The 22,686-nt window shown below is 37.1% G+C and overlaps 1 protein-coding gene across 2 annotated transcripts in view; it reads right to left on the bottom strand.

Moving 5' to 3' along the window:
• Positions 1 to 22,686, bottom strand: part of SRBD1 (S1 RNA binding domain 1) — a 124,171-nt gene that overhangs the window by 41,230 nt on the left and 60,255 nt on the right. For both annotated transcript variants that reach the window (XM_084202457.1, XM_084202458.1), the window contains exons 17-18: positions 21,872 to 21,963; positions 8,257 to 8,339 (exon numbers count right to left, since the gene is read on the bottom strand). In XM_084202457.1, the coding sequence (XP_084058583.1) occupies positions 8,257 to 8,339; positions 21,872 to 21,963 (175 nt within the window). The remainder of the gene's footprint in view (positions 1 to 8,256; positions 8,340 to 21,871; positions 21,964 to 22,686) is intronic.

The following is a 22,686-nucleotide window of genomic DNA, read 5'->3' as shown; positions in this document are numbered from 1 at the left end:
CCCACATATGCAGGTACAAACTCTCTAACAATAAATAGCAGCAGTGTGAGAGGGGGATTATAAGCAGTAACATCTAAAATTTACCTGCAGTTCAAGTTGCTTACAAAGGCACATCTCTGACAAGTGTTCAAATGCTGTCCACAGTGCATTTTTGGTGACAGCAGCAAAAGGAGATGCAGTCCATGGGCAGCTTCATGAGTGACATGTGCAGATGGAGTGATACCACTGTGCTCTTGCAATCTTTGTAAATACACATGCACACATTTTGCTTCATTTCCTTAAAGGGGCAGCATCTCACCTCATTGAGCTGGCAGTAAATACAGTGTGCTAGCTAAAATAACTAATAACACAACGGTTATTTCTTTCTATATCCCTTTGTTTTGTTGCAAATGGCTGTAATAGACTAGCAAAGGTTTATTGTGCTTTGCTGGCAGAACATTTGATTTCTCTTTGCCAGCTAGAGAATAGGTAGATGCAACCAGAGAGACTGCCAAGTTACGGGATATATAAACCACTCCTGGCAGTCAGCAGAACTGCTGCTGAAGATTAAATTACACAAACTTGCCAGAGGTGCAACTTACTTGGCAAGCATTCCTAAGTTTTGTGCACCTACTTCAGTAGGGTGGGGAAACATCCAAAACATTATGGGGTTATTACCTCTCCCTGGCAAAGCTGTCTGCAAAGACTTTGCTCCCATTGGATATCAGACAGCTTCGTTCACAGAGCATTAGTTTACAAAATGAAAAGCTCATAACGTACGCTAAAAATGATGTTGGGCAAAGAGCACATGTGATTGTTTTTTGCTTGCTTTCCCCACAGAGCTACTATTTCATCACTACTACAGAAAAATTAAGGATTCCATGCACAGTGCTAAAAATCCTGTATTAAGCACAAACCTATTCACCAGCCTATATATCCATTTAATTAAAGAAATAAATACCCCTTTTTCCTTACTGACAAGACACTGGATTTCTGGACTGTTCTTAATATTTTATAGGTACAGCCACCACACCCTATCCCTCAAAAAGTTTTTGTAAATCTTACAATCTTGAGTACTTCTCTCCCTCTTCCACAAATTTCAAGGCAAGCAATCACTTGCAGTATGCAGCAAAAACATTCAGCGACAATAATCTCTTTGCAGGAGACTACAGGTTCACAGGAGAGGTTTAAGTTTCCTTTGTTGAAGAGCAGAGCTAAGAGCACAGTGAAATACTATCCTGCATGTCCCTGTCTTTAAAGTCCCAGTGAGTTAATTCAGAGATGAGATTCAATAAAAAAACAGACAGAATTTGTCCAGTTACTTTTTTTTTTTAATTTACAATAATGGCAACATATCCTTCAGCCTATTTTTAAAATTTATATAAGTATAGCTAGTTTCTTTCATTTCAGATTCCAGTCTACTAGCATATTTATTAGGTTTTTCAACTTAAGGTACATCCATAAGCAGCCAGCTGGCATACACTGCCAAAAAGGGGTGATTTACATTTATTACTAAGTTGTTTGATTACTGCAAGATACACATAACTCAGGGTTGATATTCTCACCCTTAGACTTCGCTTTGTTTAAGCAAAGATTCTCTGTAGGCAACCACTTCAATTTAAGTACAGAAAACCATAAACAAGCTAATGAAATTCCAATGTTATCCAAAGAGGTTCAGTTCTTTGCTGAACTGTAGGTGTATACTCAGTGTAGTAATACAGAAGGAATGCTAAAGCCTTTTGTAGACAGGCTGTTCAGCTGGATGTTGAAACCTGCAACCTACAGTTCTGACCAGCAAACAACATTCCTGCTGAACTGTATTTCCACAGGAGCTATGTGAATCACACAAAATAAAGCACTGCTCACCTAATAAGACAACCCATTTTGTTAATCAAAAAAAAAAAAAAGGAAGTTGAGAATGCACACAAGCTTGTTTAAGTAAGTTTAATACAGCAAGCTCAAGTTGGAGGCTCAAGTTAGAGTTTAAACCACCTCAGAGGTTTAAAAAAAGACACTCATGTACATCATGTCATCATATTTTCACATCATACATGAGTGATTCTCCTATGCTATCCAAGTAACACACCTAACTACTCATATAGTCTATGGGTCAATCAAGAAAACTACCCAAAATAAAGAAAGAAGTGAAATAAACTCCTAAAATATTCAGTGAATAACACACTCTCCTAAAAAACAACCCGCTCCAGTACTTTGCTTCATGCTATTAAATAAAAGTGTACTACATGAAGACGATACACCCAAAATAAGATGCCAAGAAGGATACAAAGTCACATAAATTTCATCATTTAAAACTGTGTATCTATTCTAAGAAAAAAAAAAGAAGGTAAGGGTTTTCTCAAACCAAACATTGATTCTTTGTGATGACCAATGTTTGGACTCTGACAACTTGTTTGCAAGTAGTAGTTACCTCACAGTTTTTTTCTTTTGTTAGAAGCTTTCTACTTAAACACAAATTTTCAAGTTCTCATTACTAGAGAAACAACACAAGATTTGCTTTATCCAAAGAAAACTACTGAGTTCTGTTTGCTGGGGTTTTGTAAGAAGAGACAAACAAAAAAATACCTGCAGTGCAAGGGACAAGCCAGATTCTGTTGCAGTAAAGACAACAGAAATAATGCAGAGTTTTTCAGCCCACAGCTAAATCAGGCTGACTCAACTACACCTGGTCATACTCCTACACTTAGAAGTATCCCTGAGGTCTCCCTTTTTGATCCCTGTATTTCTAAAATGTTACTATAGTTCAGCTCTCAGGTATCTCCATTGCATCAAATACACAGTCAGATTGTCTCAAGCAAATAATATGCATCATGGGTGTTCACCAGAGAAATATAATTTTAACTAGTACTGCTGTCAAAAGGGAGGTTAATAATGCCCCTCACAACAGGAGGGTTAATAGCCCTCCTGTTGCAGAGGGACCACCTGAAAGTAAAAAAAATATCTCAGCAGTGATGATGCCATCCACAGACATCTTTTGAGGGAGGAAGACAACTAAAGAATGCAACAAACAAGAAGGGCTACATGCAATTTCAGCCACCTGCAGGAGAGGCCACTAACATCTCTCCACCACTGTCTATCAGTTGCTCCTCACTGGCCCTGAGACAAGGAAGGAAGGACCCAGGCAAGGATGGCCTGCAATAGCAGACAGCATTCTACAGTCTTCTCGGAGAAAGAAAAAGCTCCTTCCTCTCCAGCTGAGACACAACCTCCAGTGAGATGCCTCACTAACTAACTAACTGGCTGTGGATTTTAAAGTGGCTTTTATCTGGTCTAACTAAAGAGAAACTGTATCTGATTAAAATAATTCTCTAAAGTTGCACTGCCATTTACCAAAACATACTCATCTTCGCTGGGGGAAAAACTCAAACCTAGAACGAAAATCAAATCGCAACTGAAACAATAAAACTTCCTGCAGGTAATAATCAAATGCAAAAGCAATGCACCCCAATAACTAGAGGACCATGGACGGGGGGATAAAAAGACATTTCCAGATTCAGTTGTAATCAGACACCCTGATTAGGCTTTATGAAATGCTCCTTTGATCAGGACCTTCCAGCATTATATAGAAAACAAACAAAAAATTGGCTAAATCCTTTTTTTTTCTTGAGGGAATGCTATTTAGGAGTATTGTTTACAGATTTTATTTATTTGACACAAAATGTTTCAGGTGAATCTGTAATCAAGTATTCTCCCACTTCAGACATCACAGAACTACAAATAATATCCTCACATCCTTTTAGGATGCTAATTTTCCAAACATGTTCAACAGTGAAGATGTTACCACACCCAAAACCAGATTCTGAACAGATTTTTGGACTCCTGAAATTATAAAGATAAATAGGATGCTGCTTTTTCAAGATCAGACATAGTACATATTTTTTAATATTACACGGAATTTGTCAAAAATTCTAATCCTACAACACAGATCACATATTTTGTTCATAGGCTACAAATGAGTTTGACCTTCATCTATCTCTTTCTCTAGAGGTTACTAGCTTATTTAGGATCCAGGGAATGAACATCAAAAGACCAACCAAACTTAACAAATTCCTTTAGTTCTATTTCTCATTTCTCTGCCTTTTAACACAGATTCAGGTTTTGATGTTTTACAAGTATATTAATTCAATTCCCCTCTTTACTATGATGAAAATTTATGCTTAGTGCTGCTTCACTCACCTCTGAAAAGTTGGGTTTTTATTTGAGAGTAAAGATTTTTTTGTCTTCTTATTAATTTTCTTTGCTCTGAAATTCAATTCCCTAACCACAATCTTTGTGAAGTTGCTTTGTTCTCAGCTCTTATCTATATCTTCCAAGATCATTACATCTGCAATGGTAATTCATTGCCAAAATTCAGTGTACAGCAAAATAAAGTCTTGGGCCACTAACTGCTTCCCCAGAATAGAAATTTAGCTTTGAACTGGCATGGGGAGGTGACCAGGCAAATATATTCTGTATCAGGCAGAATCTGGGCATCATCTCTTCATGCTCAACTACAGAAGAAATCATACTAATATGGCCTGAAGGTGATAAATTAATTTTGGCCACGTTCCTGTCTGGGAGGAAAGAACAATTTTCCTAATGAGATAAAGATGAAGGAAGACAAGGACCTTTAGGCAATTGGAATTTAGTCTGAGAGAGGCTCTAATAAATCAGGTTGTGCTTCTCTTTGTTTAAGGAAATACCTGTTAGGAGATCTGGAGCCTGTTTATTTTTCTCTGACAAACCTGATTTTCTTGGCAGTGCACAAACTCAGAATCATAAATTGAAATGAGAATAAAAGCAGGTGGCCAAGTTCAAGTTTCAATTCTTTTTTTTCATCTAAAATAAGTAAACAAATCCCAGCTGATGGGGCTCAATTTACACAGATCTCCTGCTACTTGGAAACTTGCGATTCCATATCCAAAGTATCCACACCCAGAAGAGCAGATTTGCTTGGAAAAGTTGCATTAGAAAAACTAGAGAACACCAATATTCTCATAAATGTGCACACTAAATACCAAGAGACCAAATGGGAGAGATCCAAAATCCCATGGAAGTACCAAGTGGAGAAGATGCAGCCCTTTCACTCAGTTCTCTTTGTGTGGCACACACTCCACAGATTTTGGGCAAGCTCATATTGTTAGCAGAGGATTTAGCACATGAGCAGTTCACTTTCCTGTAGCACTGCTATCACTGCTGACAGCAGCAGAGCATCTCCTGCCCAAAGGGGTCACTCAGCTGAACACACACTGTTCCTTTACCACAGTCTCGTTACCAAAGCTACAGCCTTCATCAGGCAGATTCTGCTTCACCAGTCTCTCACTTCAACCTCTGAGGAAAGACAAAATATTGTCTCTGCCACTGCCTTTCAAGCGGAGTAGTTTGGGACCTCTGGCTGTCCTGAACTGACAGAGGCCATGTCCCAAGTCAGTGAGGCTGCTGCGAAGGCAGCTGCCCCAGCTCCACTGCCCTGCAAGCTGTGCACTGCTGCCCCTCTGCTATGCCAACTCAGGACATCATGTAGCCATTACAAACACCACAAAAAGATTGGGGCACTTGGGCAGGAGTACCAGAAAAGGCAAGACCATGCCCTCAGGGAGTTCACTCTTTTATCAACACACAAAGAGTGTGCAACCATCATGTTGCTTGTGCTATACAGCTTCCATGGTCATGGGCAGCAGCACAGTCCCAGCATGCTTCTGCCTAATTGCTGACAGACTAATGACTACCCCTCTTTCAGGACAAGAATGCCAAAACCTGTATTTGTCAGATTCTTAGATATCAATTTCAGGGTGTTTAAGAAAGAAAAGGTCATATTTAAATGCTAGGTTTAAAGTTACAATAGGCTAAGAAAGCAATCACCTCTGTGAAAAGACTGCTGTGTTTCTGATCTAGATGTGCACTGCATATTTCACCATTGAAATTAATAAAAAGCCAGCATTTAGATTATAAATTAAAATGCAATAAAACCTTTCAAGTTGCTTGGATATTATAAAATTCTGTACCTGAAATACTCTTTATCTGAGGGATTATATCAGCCATTACTCTGGGACTCCCTGTACAACAAAACAGCTTTTTCCTTGCCTGTCGTCTGAGACACCAGCAAATGGCTATCCCTCTAAAAGACAAGACAGAAAAGCTTAATTCGTCTTCTCTTCCCATTCCCTTCCTGTGCCATAAGAGAGCTGTCATGCCCAGAGGGCAGCAAATCTTCTGACTTTGTTTTCAAGAGGGCAAATTTGCTTTCAGTAACATCACTAAGATCCAGCACTTGAGAAATTTATGTATCTTTGAACAAGCACACTAAAGCTACTGTAGTGATTCTTATGAATTCCAACACGACTTGCATCTACCTCAGAGATTTATTCAAACCATGACAAAAATTAAAAATGCATATAGCTGGGAATGACCAGGATTTGAGGTCTATGTCTATTATCCTAGGCTTCTAGGATTTATTTTGCTGAAACTTTTAATCTAACTAATTTGGACAATAACAACACAGCTGGGCATTTACTCACAACACACCTGTAGTAGATCAAGAAGTTTCTCTGGAAGGGTCAGGAACATGGTTCTTTGCTCTCAATGAATGAAAAGTAAATAACACCAGCTTCAGTCCCTGAGACTGCACTGAGCTGCCACAATATTGCTCACTGCAACACTCATCTCATAGTATAATGATCCCAAAACCACATGACCACCACCAATCCCATGTCTTTTGGCTTTAGATGGATGCTTGTACAATGTCCACATGGGCCACAGGAGATGATATGCATTTAAATCAGTGTCTTCTAGACACAGCAATGCAAGCTACTAATACTTAAAAATTCACAGTACACTCCAAATAGTAAAATATTCCATCTTGGAACTATTGTTTAAAAAAAATCAATCAACTTCTTTAAATGCTGACACAGCATTTCAAGGTTATTTTTTTAATACTTCTTTCCTTAAAATAAGGATGAACAAAAATCTGCATCACTTCCCATTATTTTTGTTTCAACATATCACTGCTACTGTTATAAATTAAAGCCCTAGGTCTCCACAAATAGGGGAATCAACTACACTTCAGATTGAAGCTCATCTTTTTGCCAGATGACCACATCCATATTTATAGCTGCCACCATTAAAGCACATTTTCACTGAAATCTGGATACACATGTTAAAGAAATCCACAGTGTTTCAGCCCTTCAATACAATTTCCCTCAAAGAGTATGGTATAATTGACACCAAAAGATTATTTAAGTTAGGTTTACCAATAAGTGTGCAGTTAGCAAGTAACATGAATAAGTTCTATCATCTGTGGTAATACAAGTAGGACTTACAAAATCAGTTCTGAATTCTACTTTAACCAACTAAAATGCTGACCTCAGTTCTGTAAAAACAAAACAGGGCATACATCTGTGGGAAGATTTTCTTAATATCTTCTCTTTGTCACACCACCTTTAGCAGTGGCAGCAAAGGAATCTAGGCTGCTAGTTGCATTCTATCCCATTAACGCTCAGGAGCTGACCTGAAAGAACAGATCCAGACAGTTCTACGCTTTCTGTCCTGAATTCTGCTGTAGTCTTTCAAATTTACTCCTGTTCTATAGTTTCAAAAATACAGAGAAAAGCATATGCCATATTTTCTGGGGTTTTTTTGTTGTTGTTTCTTTATTTGGTGGGACTTCAGCACATGCTTAAATGCTTTCCTGAATCTATGCCAATATGCTGTAAAATGACAATAACTTATGTACCACTTCCTAACATAATGCTCTTTGTAAAAAAACTTGGAAAGGAAAAGTTTCTTCTCATACTAACCTACAAAAATGTATAAAAATCACAATTGTCAAACATTTTCCAATTCAGCTTTACTAAATGAAAAGCTTCAAAACAAACCCTTTTATTACAAACTTCTAAAAAGGAATGCACCTAATAGTACAAATTAACGGCTTCTAAATGGAGGATCAATATCTCATTGTATTTTACACAAAGAGCTAAGACCCCATTGCTGTAACAATACAGAAAAAGAGAAAGGTTTACAGATCAGATTACCTGTCTGATTTGATGTTTTTAATAGACTATACATCTGGCTACAGCCATTTCAGAGTCTCAATCACAATTATTAAAAGTAGAAATTTAAAAAAAGGCAGTTTATGACTTCTAAGCATTTACTACCATTCCATCAAAACTGAAAATGTCTTTTAAAGGAGACATAACCAGTTGACAACTAAAAAGCAGCATTTTGGTGTTGCTCTATATCATGACAGATTACTTAGATTAAATGATACAGGTATTATCTTACCTGATACATTCCAACTCCTATGTGTTTGGGCTCGATTTTCACTAGCTCAGCTAATGGGTCTTGGACGCGTCTAGCTATGGAAACTGAAAAACAGAATAGGAAAATAGCTATCATTTTTCTCTGAAAAACCTGAATCATGTAATTGCTTTTGCTAAGGTGTTTTGGGTCTTTTTACATCTTCTATGCATTTAATTCTTTTTTAACCTGGAAATAGTCAACACTATAGCAGAATCCTTTTTCATTGCTAGACAAGGACATCATATTTACATTTATCAAACTTTTTATTTGAGTAATTCCAGCAAAGACCTAGGGAAGTTTTAAACAGCAATCATGACATTTAAAAAGTTTTTTTGAGCCACAGAGTAAATAAATAAAACTGTGTACACTCTATTTTTCCCTTTGTACTCATACTAAATGCACATGCAATACTTAACATTAAACTCTGTAAGAACCTTTAACCTGAACTCACAGATATGAAGAAACAAATAAACATTTTTTAAAATAATAGTATCTGTTCACAGACTTATTTACCTAATACAGTATTTCCTAGGGTATGTATCAGATATTTATATATTTATCTAATTCAACCATAAAATTCAGTGCTCACTTTAAAAATCATTCTTGGATTTTACTCATCTTAGCTGCACACCAAAACATATCAATTTGCAATCTGTCACCCTTATAACCCCATTTAAAAAAACAAAAGCAATTTCCAACATTTCTGATGCAATTAAGAGCATATAGGAAGAACCTTTGGTCTTCTAAATCCAAATGTGGAATCAAGACTGCATTTTTTCAAGGCAGTATTTATTGACAAACCATTTGCTTACCAAAATCTCAGAAGAAAAAACATATTTTTAAACATCAATTCAGAAACTTGGTCTGATTCTGCAGATATTGGGTTGTATTCAGTATTTGCAACTGTGCTCCTTTCCACATATTTAAAACTAGAGGAGTTCTATCTGCTAGTGTTACATCTATAAACTCTTCTTTTCTCCTGACTTAAGATGAAACAGGTTAGCCAGCTCTTAACATTCATTCTACTTAGTGAAGTAAACAGTAATGAAAAAGAAAAGTGTTTAGAGGGATTCCAAAAATCTTTCCAAATAAGGACCAAAGATCCTAAGGAAAAGCAAACAAAAAAGTAAAACCCTCAACTTCAAGAATCCCACAAAAAGCCAAACCCAAAACAAAAAAACAAACAAAACAAAAAACCCACCAAAAAAAACCCCCAAAAAACCCAAACAAACAAACCAAAAAACAAACAGAAAAAAAACAAAAAAAAAACCCCAAAAACATGCCAACTCAATAAAAATTAAAAACAAAACAAATCCCTCCAAAAATAAAAAACCAAACATAACAATGCCTGACCTTGTTGCCAAGACTGTTTTTTCTACCACGTGCACTTGTGCAAGAATAAGAAAAGTGGGACCAAAGAAAGCTGAGGGCCTTTAAAAGCTATGTCCACAACCAACCCCACTGCACACCAGTCATTTCAAGAGTGCTTTACATTTAAATACATTTTTAAGCAAATCAGGAGAGGGTTAGAGGAAGAACAAACAGGAGTCAGAAGTAAATATATATATATATATATATATATATATATATATAATATATATATATATATATATATTATATATATATGTTATATATATATGTGCATAGTGGTTTGGTCAACAATGCACAACATTGAAACAGGAATACTTGAAGTATTCCAGCTGATTTCACACAAACACATACGTGTATGAAAACATGAACATGGTTTTAATTATCATATATGTAAACTAACCTATCAGCCCCTTTACTGCATCACAGCAGTAATGTATTCATTCACAGAGGCGTTTAGGTTGGACACACCTCTGGAGAACACGGGCTCCCTCTTCTAACACCCCTGCTGAAACAAGGTTTGCTACATGTTCAGCTGGGTGGAAACTTCACAATCTGCCTGGTCAATCCATTCCAGTGTTGGGCCACCCTAAAAATAGATAAATGTTTTCTTGTGTCCAGATTGAATTTGCTGCGTTCCAATCTGTGCCCATTACCTATTCTCCTAACAGTCAGCGCTACTGAGAAGGATCTGCTGCTCTCCTTCATTCCCTCTCATCAGGTGCTTAAAACCCTTTTCAAGATCCCCCTGAGCCTCCTCCAGGCAGAGCATTTCCAATTTTTTTTGTTTTTCCTTGTATCAAAGGTGCCCCAGTCCTTAACCATCCTTGCAGCTTAATTTAATTAGCAACCATCACTACTGCAGGGTGTTAAAGACTTCACAACATTTCAGAAAAGGACTTGACTAACACTTGCACTTAAAGCCAAAACAGTAGCCAGAGATATGCAGGCTCCTTAAACCACAACTGCAAAGTTTATCAATTAAATGCTGCACTAGAGACTTCACTTTCAAAGATTTGCACTGTTAAATGTACAGTTAACATGAAGTTCACTGCTCGGTCATGCAAGACTTTTCATATCCTTTAATATCCATTTTAACATGCTGACAAAGGCAGTTTGCTAGCTAGGCTCAGAAAGCACTGTGCTGGTGACATCTGATATGCCTGCTTCTCTGATAGAGAAGTTCTGAATTCAAAGACAATCACGTATGCCTTCTTGTCAAAAAAAAAAAAACCACAAAAAGTTAATCAGTTTAAGTACACCAGTTATAACTTACACCAGTGCAGCTCACTGACAAAATGCTTTCCTATAACAATAATTCATATTAATTACTTTGAAATACTAGTCACCCACCACCTGACAGACCAAAGTGAAACAAAACACCAATGAAAGTAGTATTGATCCAAACCAGGAAACACTTACAACAATGTATTTCTTCTGTATGCACTGATGCCTATGCATAGAGACTATATTTGCCCTTCAGCAACCATCATTAAACTCACTAAACTTCTTCAATACCCATGCAGTGTTTTAGAGATTTTTTTTTTTTAGTTCTACTTAATGGCAAAACTATTTCAAAAGCTACATTTTAGATAAGCTGAGAGCAAATACCTCTCACTGTCCACATCTCCTTCCATTATATCTTTTAAAAACAGACAAGACAACTATATGATAGGCTGATAGAGGAATTTTCCAAGCAGAGCTTTCTCTTGGGAACTTTCAATTAAAAAGTAAAATTTAGACTCTTTCTGTCATATTAGCTTGGTTGACAATGCTGTGATATTCCTAGGAGACTTTCAGTGGAGGCGTAGGACCTGATCCAGCAAAGCACTTCAGCACAGATGCATGTCAGAATTCCCACCGGAACAAGCACAACTATTCACACGCCTAAAGTTACAGAGACATTTAAGTGCTTTCCTGGATCAGGCCTAATAGTTACAATATAGAAGCAGGAAGATCAGCTAACAGCCAGTTCCACAATTAAGGATGCAGCTCCTATGGTCAATACCAGCAGGAGAGCTGACCTGCCTAACTCCCACTAAAGCCACAGTTTCACTCCAGAACTTTTCCAATTAATAATAAAAGAGCACACTAGGAAAAACGGAAAGGGTTGTCCACATACTCTCTAGGCAGAAATTCAGTCAAGATTAGCATCTACTGCCTCTTGTACAGGCAAACCTGTTTATTTTTTGCTGAAATAGTTGCACACTGCAATAGACGGATCTTTTCTGGGGGCAATGAGGTTCCACTCTGGCCATTTGATCCAAGTGGCTGGACTCTCACAAAACAGGTACAGTACTACGTAAATCATGAGGGCCCTGCAGAAGTGTCAGGTCTACTACCATGGAGCAATGACAGTAAAACCTGATGGTCTGGCATTTTCTTCTTGAAAACTCTATCAAGACTGTAAAACTTGTTTTTCATTTTCAACTACCTTGCACTGGGTACATTTTAGAGACCATGCATTTTTAGAAGACTAACAAACAGGTAATGCATTCTTACTTCTGTAGATATTAAGGTGTTCTTCACTTTTGCTCAAGCAAAAAAAGATTACATGATATTATGACATGCAGGGCAAAATGAGAAAAACCACATTTCTCAAAAGTTATCAGCATGGCCACACATGAGAAGTTTGAGAGATGCTTTTATTAAAATATTATAGTCTAAGTAAAATGTAAAAAAAACCCTAATCAATATTAAAGAGGGTATTAAAATCAGGATGACATGACCCTCTATTAGAAAATCACCACAAGACTTGCACACCCCATAAATGCAAAGCTTGGAGTTGTGAATTAGGATGAAAATATTATTGCAACACTTGGAGAGGCAGTAACATACTGTGCTGCCTTTCAATAAATTTATGTAAAATTTTAACACTTGAAGAGACAGAAGGGTCAAGGTGGTCCTCTGACTTCAAAGTAAATGTATTACACACTGAAGTGCAATGAGAAATAAAGAAGATTACAGCAAGCATATTTACTGTAATCCTGTCTTGTCATTAGATAGTTCATATTCTGCCATTTCATTAAAAAAGCAGTTTAACTGCTTGGAAGTCTCAATTCACTCCATACTTTGGTTATTGGACAAGACAAACCCAGCAAACAGTGGGGTGTCAGTAATGAAGATGCCATTGTGGTGGAAAAAAAACATCCTTAAGAGCTGCTTGCACAGCTCATGCCAGTCTGTGTCTGATCTTCATAGAAAGTGAGCAATTGCATTAAAATGTTGTTACCTAATGGCTAAGAAGCAGACATGCCCTCATGAACTAGCAAACACATGCTAATTATGTGGCTACTCCTGTCTTAAAGATCAAATCCCTAATTTCAAATGCAGAAATTTAAAACTAAGACTATTTTCTTCAAATATACATCACATAACTTTGTTTCTCTAGTAATTTCTATAGCAAGCAATAGCATTTTTCACACAAATCACACAAGAGTTTTCACTCAGGAATACCGATAATAGTTTTCAGACTAAAGACAGAAAAAACTTGCCACACTCAACAGTGAAGGTCCAAAACAACACTGCAGCCTTACAATTTCTCTGCATGGCATTTATACAAGGGCCATGTCAGCTGCCAGCCTTAAAAAACTAGAATTAGTGCTAACTTCTTTGGCTACCTGCCTCCCTTCAGTAACAGAACAGGTCTAAAGCAATCATTAAGACCCAAATCAGACATGCAGACTATTTAGGGTGCCAGGGCAGCTGGAAATCTTGTCAACTAGATGAAATTTATTATGGCTTCAAGTATTGTGCCCTCTTTAGGGGCAGGCTGCCAACATCTGTGATCAGACAACTACATATTGAAATGTTCTCTTTTTGCATTGCTTTATATAAGAGCCACACCATAAAGCAAGAGCTTTAAGGCTTAGATAAGGAAAGCATGAAAATGAAGAATGCTTATGAGTAAATGAACAAAAAAGTTTTAATTTCTTTCAGTTACAGTGGCATTCAAATGTTGCTTAACACCGTAAGCAGGAAAACATTTTTGGCCAAAAGTCCAGGATGATGGCATTCCTCCTTTTAAGCTCATCTTCACATAAGGATAAAAATATGTCTGAGTCAATAACTGTGACAGCTTAGCTACCCCACATGAGTTGGAGCATTTGTTTTGGGCTTTGAAAAGATGTGAAGGCAGTAGATAGTTTTATAAATACTTTACAAATAAATATATGGCAACCGCAAGCTATTAAGCGATGATGAGTTCAACTTCAACTTTGTCATAAATGAGAACATTCTGTATCTTTATTATGAAACCTCAGTATTTCATTCTTGCTGAGACATGCTACTATAACATCCAAGTAATTCATCCACCCTCCTATTTTAAATAACCTTCCCAACTCAAAAGTCTGGGTTGAAACTTCAATGTCAATGAAATAAAAAAAAAATATCTTCAGGTAATCAGGGACTCACAAATGCATAAGTAATTACTGTCAATATATCATACCAGAGTAGATATGGAAAATTACAACTTTTAAAATCCTTTTATAAAGCCTATTATTGTGTTCAAGATCAATTACTCTCCATAAGTATCTGCAATAATGTTTACTCAGTGATCGATTGTTCAGGTTTCCTGAGTCCTGGAAGCCTTCTATCCTGTTGACCTGAATTTCACCCTCCTTGCAAAGGATACAGTGAAACGTACAGTAGTCTTTTCATTAAGCATTCTTTCTCAGTAGGTCAGGATTTGTGACACAGTTTTGAATCCTCATATATCTTCTTGGTGGGTTTAAAGTATGCAATTTATTTTAAGCAACTGTTCAACAGCTGCATTTCATCCAAAGCTCTTCTGTAGCAAGTGAGCAGGTTTTTGTTTTAAAAAGGTTACATTTTAGTTTACTTTTAACTCCATAAAACTGATAATCTGTTATTTGCCTAAGATTAATGAAATAATGAATGACAATATTCTACCTATTTATTACCAAGAAAAAATCTTTAAAAGAGATGGGTTGAATACAACAAGCAAGTTAGAAATACGTTTAAAAAGAAAAACTTTGACAAGTGAATATTACAATGCAGCTTTTTAAAGTCAGTATTTTTTCTTAGAAACACTCTCAAAAACACTTTACTCAAGCATTAGTAATTTCTGTATCACACAATAGTATCCATTTTAACCAAGATGAGACAGGGGACATATAAGCATTTAACTAAAGCCTCATGTGATTTTTCTGTCACAGAAATGAGTTAGTATCAGAAGACAAAAAAAACTTTTCCCCATCTGTTCTGTTTAAAAGGTAGGTATCATCAATATCCTTTTCACATTCACACTGCTGATACTAACTGCATCACACTGCCATTGACTACTGTTACTGCTAAAAGTAAAAAATTACTTGAAGTTCCAATATTACAAGAGCTAGTCATCTGTATCTTAGAAGAATTAGTCATTTGGATCAACAGCAAATATTAACCTTTTGTAAGTGACCAGAATGTTCTTTCTTATGTCTGTAGTAAGAAAAGCAGCTTGGGCAAATAACACATCAAATCCCAGTATTAAAAGGAAATCAAAATTCCTTGAAATGAAAAGCATCCCGGTACTGGTCATTCCTCTAGCTCCATGCTTCAAGGAAGCAACAAAGCCTTCAAAAGGGAATACACAGACACAGCACATGCACAGAGTTCCACCAGAAGGGGGGAAGCGAATGGTTCTCATAATTCTTCTGTGCTAAGGGAAAGCAGCCTGACCAGAGCATGTAAAACCTGCAGGCAGCAGGAGAACAAACTCCTGAGCTCTACAGCTTCAGAGGAAATACAGTGCCAGTAAGCAGGATGTTAGTGATTATACACCACCTCTCCCACATACCCTGAGGTTTACACAGGTTAGAAAACGTTCAATTCTTGTTTAGAACAACAAGAAAATACAAGACTACAAACATCTCTAACATCTGTGTAAAAACCCATTCAGGATTGGGCTACTGGTTTGGGGTAATTCAAGCCCATTCTTCTATTTCTCAATATCCTGGTGCAGGCACATGCTCATGCCCAACTGGGCAAGGCTTAGTCATTTCTAGACTATGTGCAGTTAGGGACTGGTTTTTTAAGATTTCCTATAGAATCCACAGATTCCCTGTAATTTCTGTTTGAATTGTAGAGCTAGCCCATGCCTTGTGCTTCTGATGAGCTTCTGCTCAATAGTAGGAACTGGGTCCTATGGGGAGACAAGTAACAAGATCCTCTTGTTCTTATTACTAATTACTTATATTACTAATTAAGAATTAATTATTGCTATTACTGTTATTTTAGTTTATTAATATTATTATCATTAACATGTTCTATCTTTAACATCTTACTGCTATTCACCACCCTTTTTGCTTCTAACCACTGCATGTTCATCACCACAGTGTGGTTCTCTGTTCTCCATCCTTTCAAAAGTATAATTAAACTCATTTTAAATGCTATAGAACACAACAGATGAGAGATGAAATAGGATTACATTTCACACTGCTCTAATTGCATGCCACCCCATTTAACATTGGGCTGACAAAATGTTTTGATGCCATGAGAATTTAGTGCTTACTTTCTCTTCTGAAAGCTTGTGGAACTTTCACCAATTCTCTCTAACTAGCTGTAGAAGAAAGCTCCCCCTTAGACAGCAGTGTGAACATTTTAACCGTAGGACTCAATAAAACAAAGTTTTTGAAAAATGACCTTCTCTCCTGAGTAGCCAAAGGGGAGCAGTGCTCTTTTAAGAAGATGAAGAAATTAGCTCAAGTAGACATCCAGGCACTATGTCCCACACATCTAATCATCAAATTGTTTTACTTTCCTTAAGATAAAGTCAAAAGAAATTACATTTTTTCCAATCTTTACCTTCTACTTGCTGGCCAGTATGACAGCTCTGAACTCTGTGTCTCTAACAGGACCCCAGGGAATGAAACCCTGTAGCATAACAGTCTGAAAGTCCTAACAAGCCCTCAAAGCCTACAAGGCTTTCTTTTGCAAGGAAAAGTGCAAGTGGTGTGCTGAACTTTGAGTGTGCAATAATGCAATGTGTTCTGCCCTGTGGAGAGGAGACAAGCAGATGGGATTTGACAATGCTAAGGCAAGCTGTGCTGTGTGACCTTTGGCTCTCTCAGATTCTTCCTTATCCTCAGAAAACATCTCTTAGAAACAACACAGTTTCCATACCGGATCGTACCTGTGCATGCACTATGACGCATGCTTGCCCTGCTAGCTTTCCAAATCTTTAAAAAGAGTAGCTGTAGGGAATATTTTATCTACCTTTGCTGCTTTCCTAACTGGGTGACACAACTAGGTGGTCTTGACAAAGCCCTAGTCCTCCACATCCAAGAGGAAAAAGCACATTTCTTAGAGCTGTTACATTAGACAAGCCCAGGGATGCTGCTCTTTTTTCAGCCTTCGAACACAGAACTACATATTAAATATCAAGTGTGTATGATTGCATAAGGTATGAAAATAAAATAGAGAGGCTTAGCATGAGATCTCTTCTAACAAGCGGTTACACAGACATGGTATCTGAAAAAAAAGCCTCTTTCCTCCTTTTTTTTACTTTTTAAGTAGTGAAAGAAAAAATTGCTTATTTGTTAGAGCAGTCATCTCAAAAGGAAAGGTAATTCATCAATTTAATGAAATTAAGACATTTCTCATTTATATAACTGAATGTGCATTGAAACCAGAGTAAAATCCCAGCATGACTCCTGCTTCATAGCAATTCTCTACCATCAGGCCACTGTTTCATTAGAATGCATCAGTTTTGTCTGATTCTTAGTTATTAAGCAACATCCATTTTATTATGGTATCCAAGAGGTGGAGAGGCAGCAGAAAAAAAATTCTTTGTGAGCACAAGCCAAACAATTGGTACATCCTTTATCTTCCTTATACTATGGACAACAAAACCTCCACTAGCTGGCCATGCCTTTAAAAGCTCCCAGGTATCCAGAAAAGACATAAATTTCACATTTCTGTGTGACAATCCTTCAACACAAGTTATATGAGCTTACACTTTCTATACACTTCACCTGTTCCTCCACAGTCTTCCCCTTTTGTCTGGCCAAACTTGCTCAAGCCAACAAGCATTTGCAACAAGGGGGTGTAGAAGTGGAGAAGTAATGAGAGAAGAAAAAAGAAAGCCTGGAAGAGTGTACATGTTGACGCCTGTACTGACATCCTTCATTTCTTATCCCATAAAACTTATTTTTATTTGGAATACAGACTCTGAAGAAAAAAATCAAACCTTAGGCAAAACTATATGGAAGAGGATGGAAGTAAAGCGATGACATCAACCTTGGAAAAACACTGAATTCCAGGATTCCCAGGCCCAGTGACAGCAACCAAACCCAGGCTGGCACAGACTGTCACAGAGCTCGTCTGTCTGAGGGAGGAATGCCTGTCACTACTGAGTTCAACTTTTTTCTTCTGCAAAGAATAGCAGACCAAGGCAGTCACATCATGTGCTCTGGCAATGAAAGGTAACCCATGGCAAGTGAATTACTGCTAAAGTTGCAAGGGAATGTACCATGCCTAGTAAACTGCTTCTAAGGGAAACTTGCATCCAGGCTTTGCATTGAAAAAAGGCACAAATAAATCACAATCACAGAGACCCAGAGCAATCCAGGAAATTTTACAGGCAAGTTAAGTGCATAACTCCTACTTGAAGCTGTAATGAATAAAAACTAACCAAAGGCTAAACATGAAGTGGTGCACTGATGCTAGGTCAGGAAATAAATTTTTTAAAAAGAAGCAAAAATCTCAACAAATGAATGGAACAACCAAAAAAATATGAATTTGACAGCTTTATGAAAACTCCACCAAATGAAATATTTTAACTGCTACTTCAAGAGGGTGGCCAGAGGACACATGCCAGGGCAGAAATAGAACTGCAGTCATCCACCCAGCCTCACAGCTCCCTCATTGCAGCCTCAGAGCTGACAGTCACAGAGCCTTGGTAGAGCACATACTAATAAACTTCACAAAAGTGATCAACATTTCCAGCTTGCAAAGTACTCCTTCAATTGCCTCCATTCTTCTCTACAAAATTTCCCACCCCAAATCTCAAGTGTGTCCTTGGGCACAGCTTTTGAGAAGAAGAATTCAAGGAAGCCTTGCACTCCTTGTCTGTCAGACTGCAGGTTCATCCAAAACCCCCATTACTGAACTCCAGTGGCTTGCTCTCCAGGCAGAACCCTCCTAATCTGCTGCAGCTGAACTTCCTCAGCCTATCAAGTAGGAAATCCTTTTATTGCTCTGGCCTATAAGCCTCTTATCTCCTAATTCTGTGAGGCTGAGAAATAGCTGTTCTGCTCATTAATCCTACAATGACTGTCAGAAGGGGATATATACCTTCTCACTCTACTCAAACACAAGTAACTAGGTTTCATCAAGCTCTTCACTATCTACTTAGCTGAGTCCCACTCCACAAGATTTTATAGGAATTGCAGTAGCAGTACAGTAGCTTCTGCACTTTCATGAAATATTCAGAACACTTCTAAAGTTGGAAAGACCCTATTTAATTCACTGTACTATAGGTAACAGAAAATTGTTTTAAAAAAAGCTTTTTTTTCTTTTTAAGCAAGTGCAATTTTGGCTAAAAGTGCTGCATGGATGTTTGTAAAGACTTCCCTCTACAGTCTGTATATACAGCATTGGTTTAAAAAGAGATCTTTCTCAATCATTTATTACAAACTCGTGTCATCCATGACCTTCAAAGACAGCTCAAAGGGAAAAAAAAAAAAAACAGTTGAGACCTTGGATTAACTAATATCTTTAGTTAGCACCCCCAAGAAATGATGAAGATTGAGGGTTTTCCCTGTATATAGGGCACTCAGCCAAGGAGAAACTATTAAGTTAATTTTTCCATCAGGATTGATATCTTCTATTTCTTTGTATAAAGCAAAAACTGACTACAAACAGTTGCTAAACACCACTGCAAATATTCCAGATATGAGAAAGTCCTCATATAATATGTATTATTTAATATTTTACTTGTATGTACCCAGTGGACAAACATAGGCCTGTGTCATTCAAAAAACCTTCTGTAAAGTTTTGTTGAGAAAAATGTTAAAGTGGCAAATAGTGTTAAGATCACAGATCTCTCACGTCAGCTGTACCTTTTATTTTAACTATAAATGTCACACTTCATCATGCAGCTGTCAGCTTCCTTTAATGTACTAAATGCTATCATGTAAGCACAGAATCTGACATGATGTAAGACAACAATTAAAATAAAAAGCAAGTCAGCTTTGACACAATGTCACTTTTCTGTATGCTGCAAATTAAAGGAAAATTGAAACTACCCAAGTAAGCTAGTCAAGAAAAAAGTCTGAAAAAGCCTCAAACATCAGTTAATGTTTCCCACTAATGTTATGTACCATTTTTACACTCAACTTCAAGAAAACATCCAGGGCTTTAGCACAGCTAATGACAAATTGACACCAAAAGATGTCAGGAAGAAAGCCTGAAACTTCTAGAATACCTTGATAGTTCTAGCTGTCTAGTTTCATAACGGACAATATCCATGGAACCAAGCAATTATTTTTCAATTTCTATCCTACCCTTTTTCAATTTCTATCCACTATGTGGGACTGCTGCGGCATAGTAAAATTGCAATGCTTTTAAAACCAGATGCAAGAGCACTTAAATTAAGGCTGATGAAAATCCTAGTAATAATGGAGCAATTATGAACTCTAGGTAATTAATATTTGAATTGAGCATATATTAAAAATTGATTTCACTTCACTGTATTTGATGCAGAACACTATATAAAAGTATCTGGAATTTTGATAAATTATTTTTGGAGAAAATGAGAAACAAGTACACCTGGAAAGGCGTAATGTTAATAATTAGATTTCCCCCTTTTCAGTGTTTGTGTTTTTTGTTCATTTACATCAACTTTAAACCTATATTTAACACATCAGCACCATAAAAAACTGTGACCCAAGGGAAAGCCAGTGCTATCTGTCACAAACACAGAAATGTCACACGCCTAATATTTGCTCTGGCCATACCATGACACATTTAAAACTCTGTGGCCCAGGGAAGAAATAGTCACAATGGAGTCCGTTTACAGGCAGGGAAAAGGGAGTCAAGCAAAAAGAAGCTAGAGACCTCTTCTGCAAATGGAAGGGCTGATACAGACATTCCAAGTACATTCCTGTAAAAACATTCACTTCAAACATCAAGTCAACACTTTCCCCTTTGTGGAAATAAGAGGAAAGGGAAACACGGGGAATTCTATAAAGTTTTACCCCTGAATACCATGTCAGAATTCTTTTCTGCTGATCTATACCCTCCAAAGGATTTCCAGGCCAGTAACCTGCTAGAAAAACATTAAATCTAAGAACATTATAATTTTTACTGGAAAAGTTCTATACACGAGTGCCGCTGCATTTTCCAGTATGCTATATGTGATTGAGTATAACAGCAAACTGCAGAAAAATTAAGAATAAAACAATCCGTAAGGCAGATTAAAAAAAAAATTAGAAAAAGACACACAATTAAAAATACATAGGTGATGTAATACAAAAATAACTTCAAACCTACCCTTACTGCTGTCTCTGAATAAAACAAATCCGTGAGTAGAATCTAGTCACGCTCAGATGGAGCTGCTAGGAATTTGATCTTTAAAGACTACTCTTTAACCAAAAACTTAAAATCATAAAGTGGCAACACTTTTACATTTCCAAATGCTGTGTTAGACCTCAGTGACATTTATGCTGAAGTAGATAACTTTTTAAAAACAAAACCTAAGCATTATTTCCTGAAAACTGTATTCAGCTACATGAAAACTCCAGTGATCACAACAAATGCACAACTTTAAATTATAGGCTCTACTTTTATATTTTGAATAGTTATGAATTTTATAGTTTTGAATTTTATATTTTGAATAGCCTTTGAATGGTTTAATTATTGCTAGAGATATTTATGTACACACAGAGGAGAAGAGGGAAGGTCAAGCCCCTGTGAGCATGGACATGTGCAACTGTGAAAGTTCATGCAATTCACTGGTTCTATTCATCGCTATAAATTCTCCTGTAGCAGCCTGTTGAAGGAACACATCCACAAGGATCTTTACATTACAGGCGTTAGTAGAAGGTGATGTCATTCACTTGCACGCCTAGGACTTCAAATGTGAAATGACAGAAAAATTAAGGTTTATAAACAAAATATCCAAAACTTTTTTCTACTTTTGGCTATTATTTATTTAAGAATATAAACAAAACAGGCTGAGAATTGAGACTTGAGCTCCATGTTGAAATGTGATAAAGTGAAATACCTGCACTTCTTAGGTTAGGGTCTAGGTCTGGCATTTCCTTGGAAGCCTCTGGACTGACACTGTAGATCGACGCTCCCGCTTCACTGACAATGCTGAAAAATAAAACAGCAAATATGTAAAACAGCACACAGCTGAAAAACACACATGAAAGACTTTGCAAGTGACTTAACTGAATATTTGGATTTTTTTTTTAAAGCACCAGGTTTTGCATAAATTAAATGCTTACAAAAGTATGTCAGTACAAAGGAAAATATCCCCATTTAAGCAAAACCACCCCTCCCTGACGTGCAACATTCATTCTTTATCAATTGTGGCCTTATTATAAACACACACTGTGCATGATCCCAGTCCCTGTCTCAATCTTTACAAGAGGAAAGAAAATGAATACAAGAAATAAGTGTAATCAGAAATAAATAGGCAAACCAGCTTCCATAAACAAAATTAAACCTACCTGACAATTTCATTAAAAACACCTACATTCTAAAGTCTAACATATCACTTGAATCCAAGCCATGAGCACGTACACGCATTGCCTCAAGCCAGCTGCCCTAAAACACTAAAAAAGCCCCAACTTGATAGAGATTGAGTCACGGAGCTGCAGCTCCCTTCTCAGCAGCATTCAGTACCGTCTTCTCCCAGCTCTCACTGCCATCCCCAAAGAAAAACAGTTTGCTTGTCTTCAGAAACTTAAACTTCAGTTCATTTCTCTACCATACATCTCAGACTCATTCAGTAATGATGATAAACTCAGCAATTCAAACCAAACACATAATTAAAAGCCCTTCAAGTGCTTTAGTTCCGCTCAAGAGAAAACT

Source organism: Fringilla coelebs (assembly GCF_963513975.1).
Source record: "Fringilla coelebs genome assembly, chromosome: 3".
Lineage (NCBI taxonomy): Eukaryota > Metazoa > Chordata > Aves > Passeriformes > Fringillidae > Fringilla > Fringilla coelebs.
This window is presented reverse-complemented; position numbering and strand designations above follow the sequence as displayed.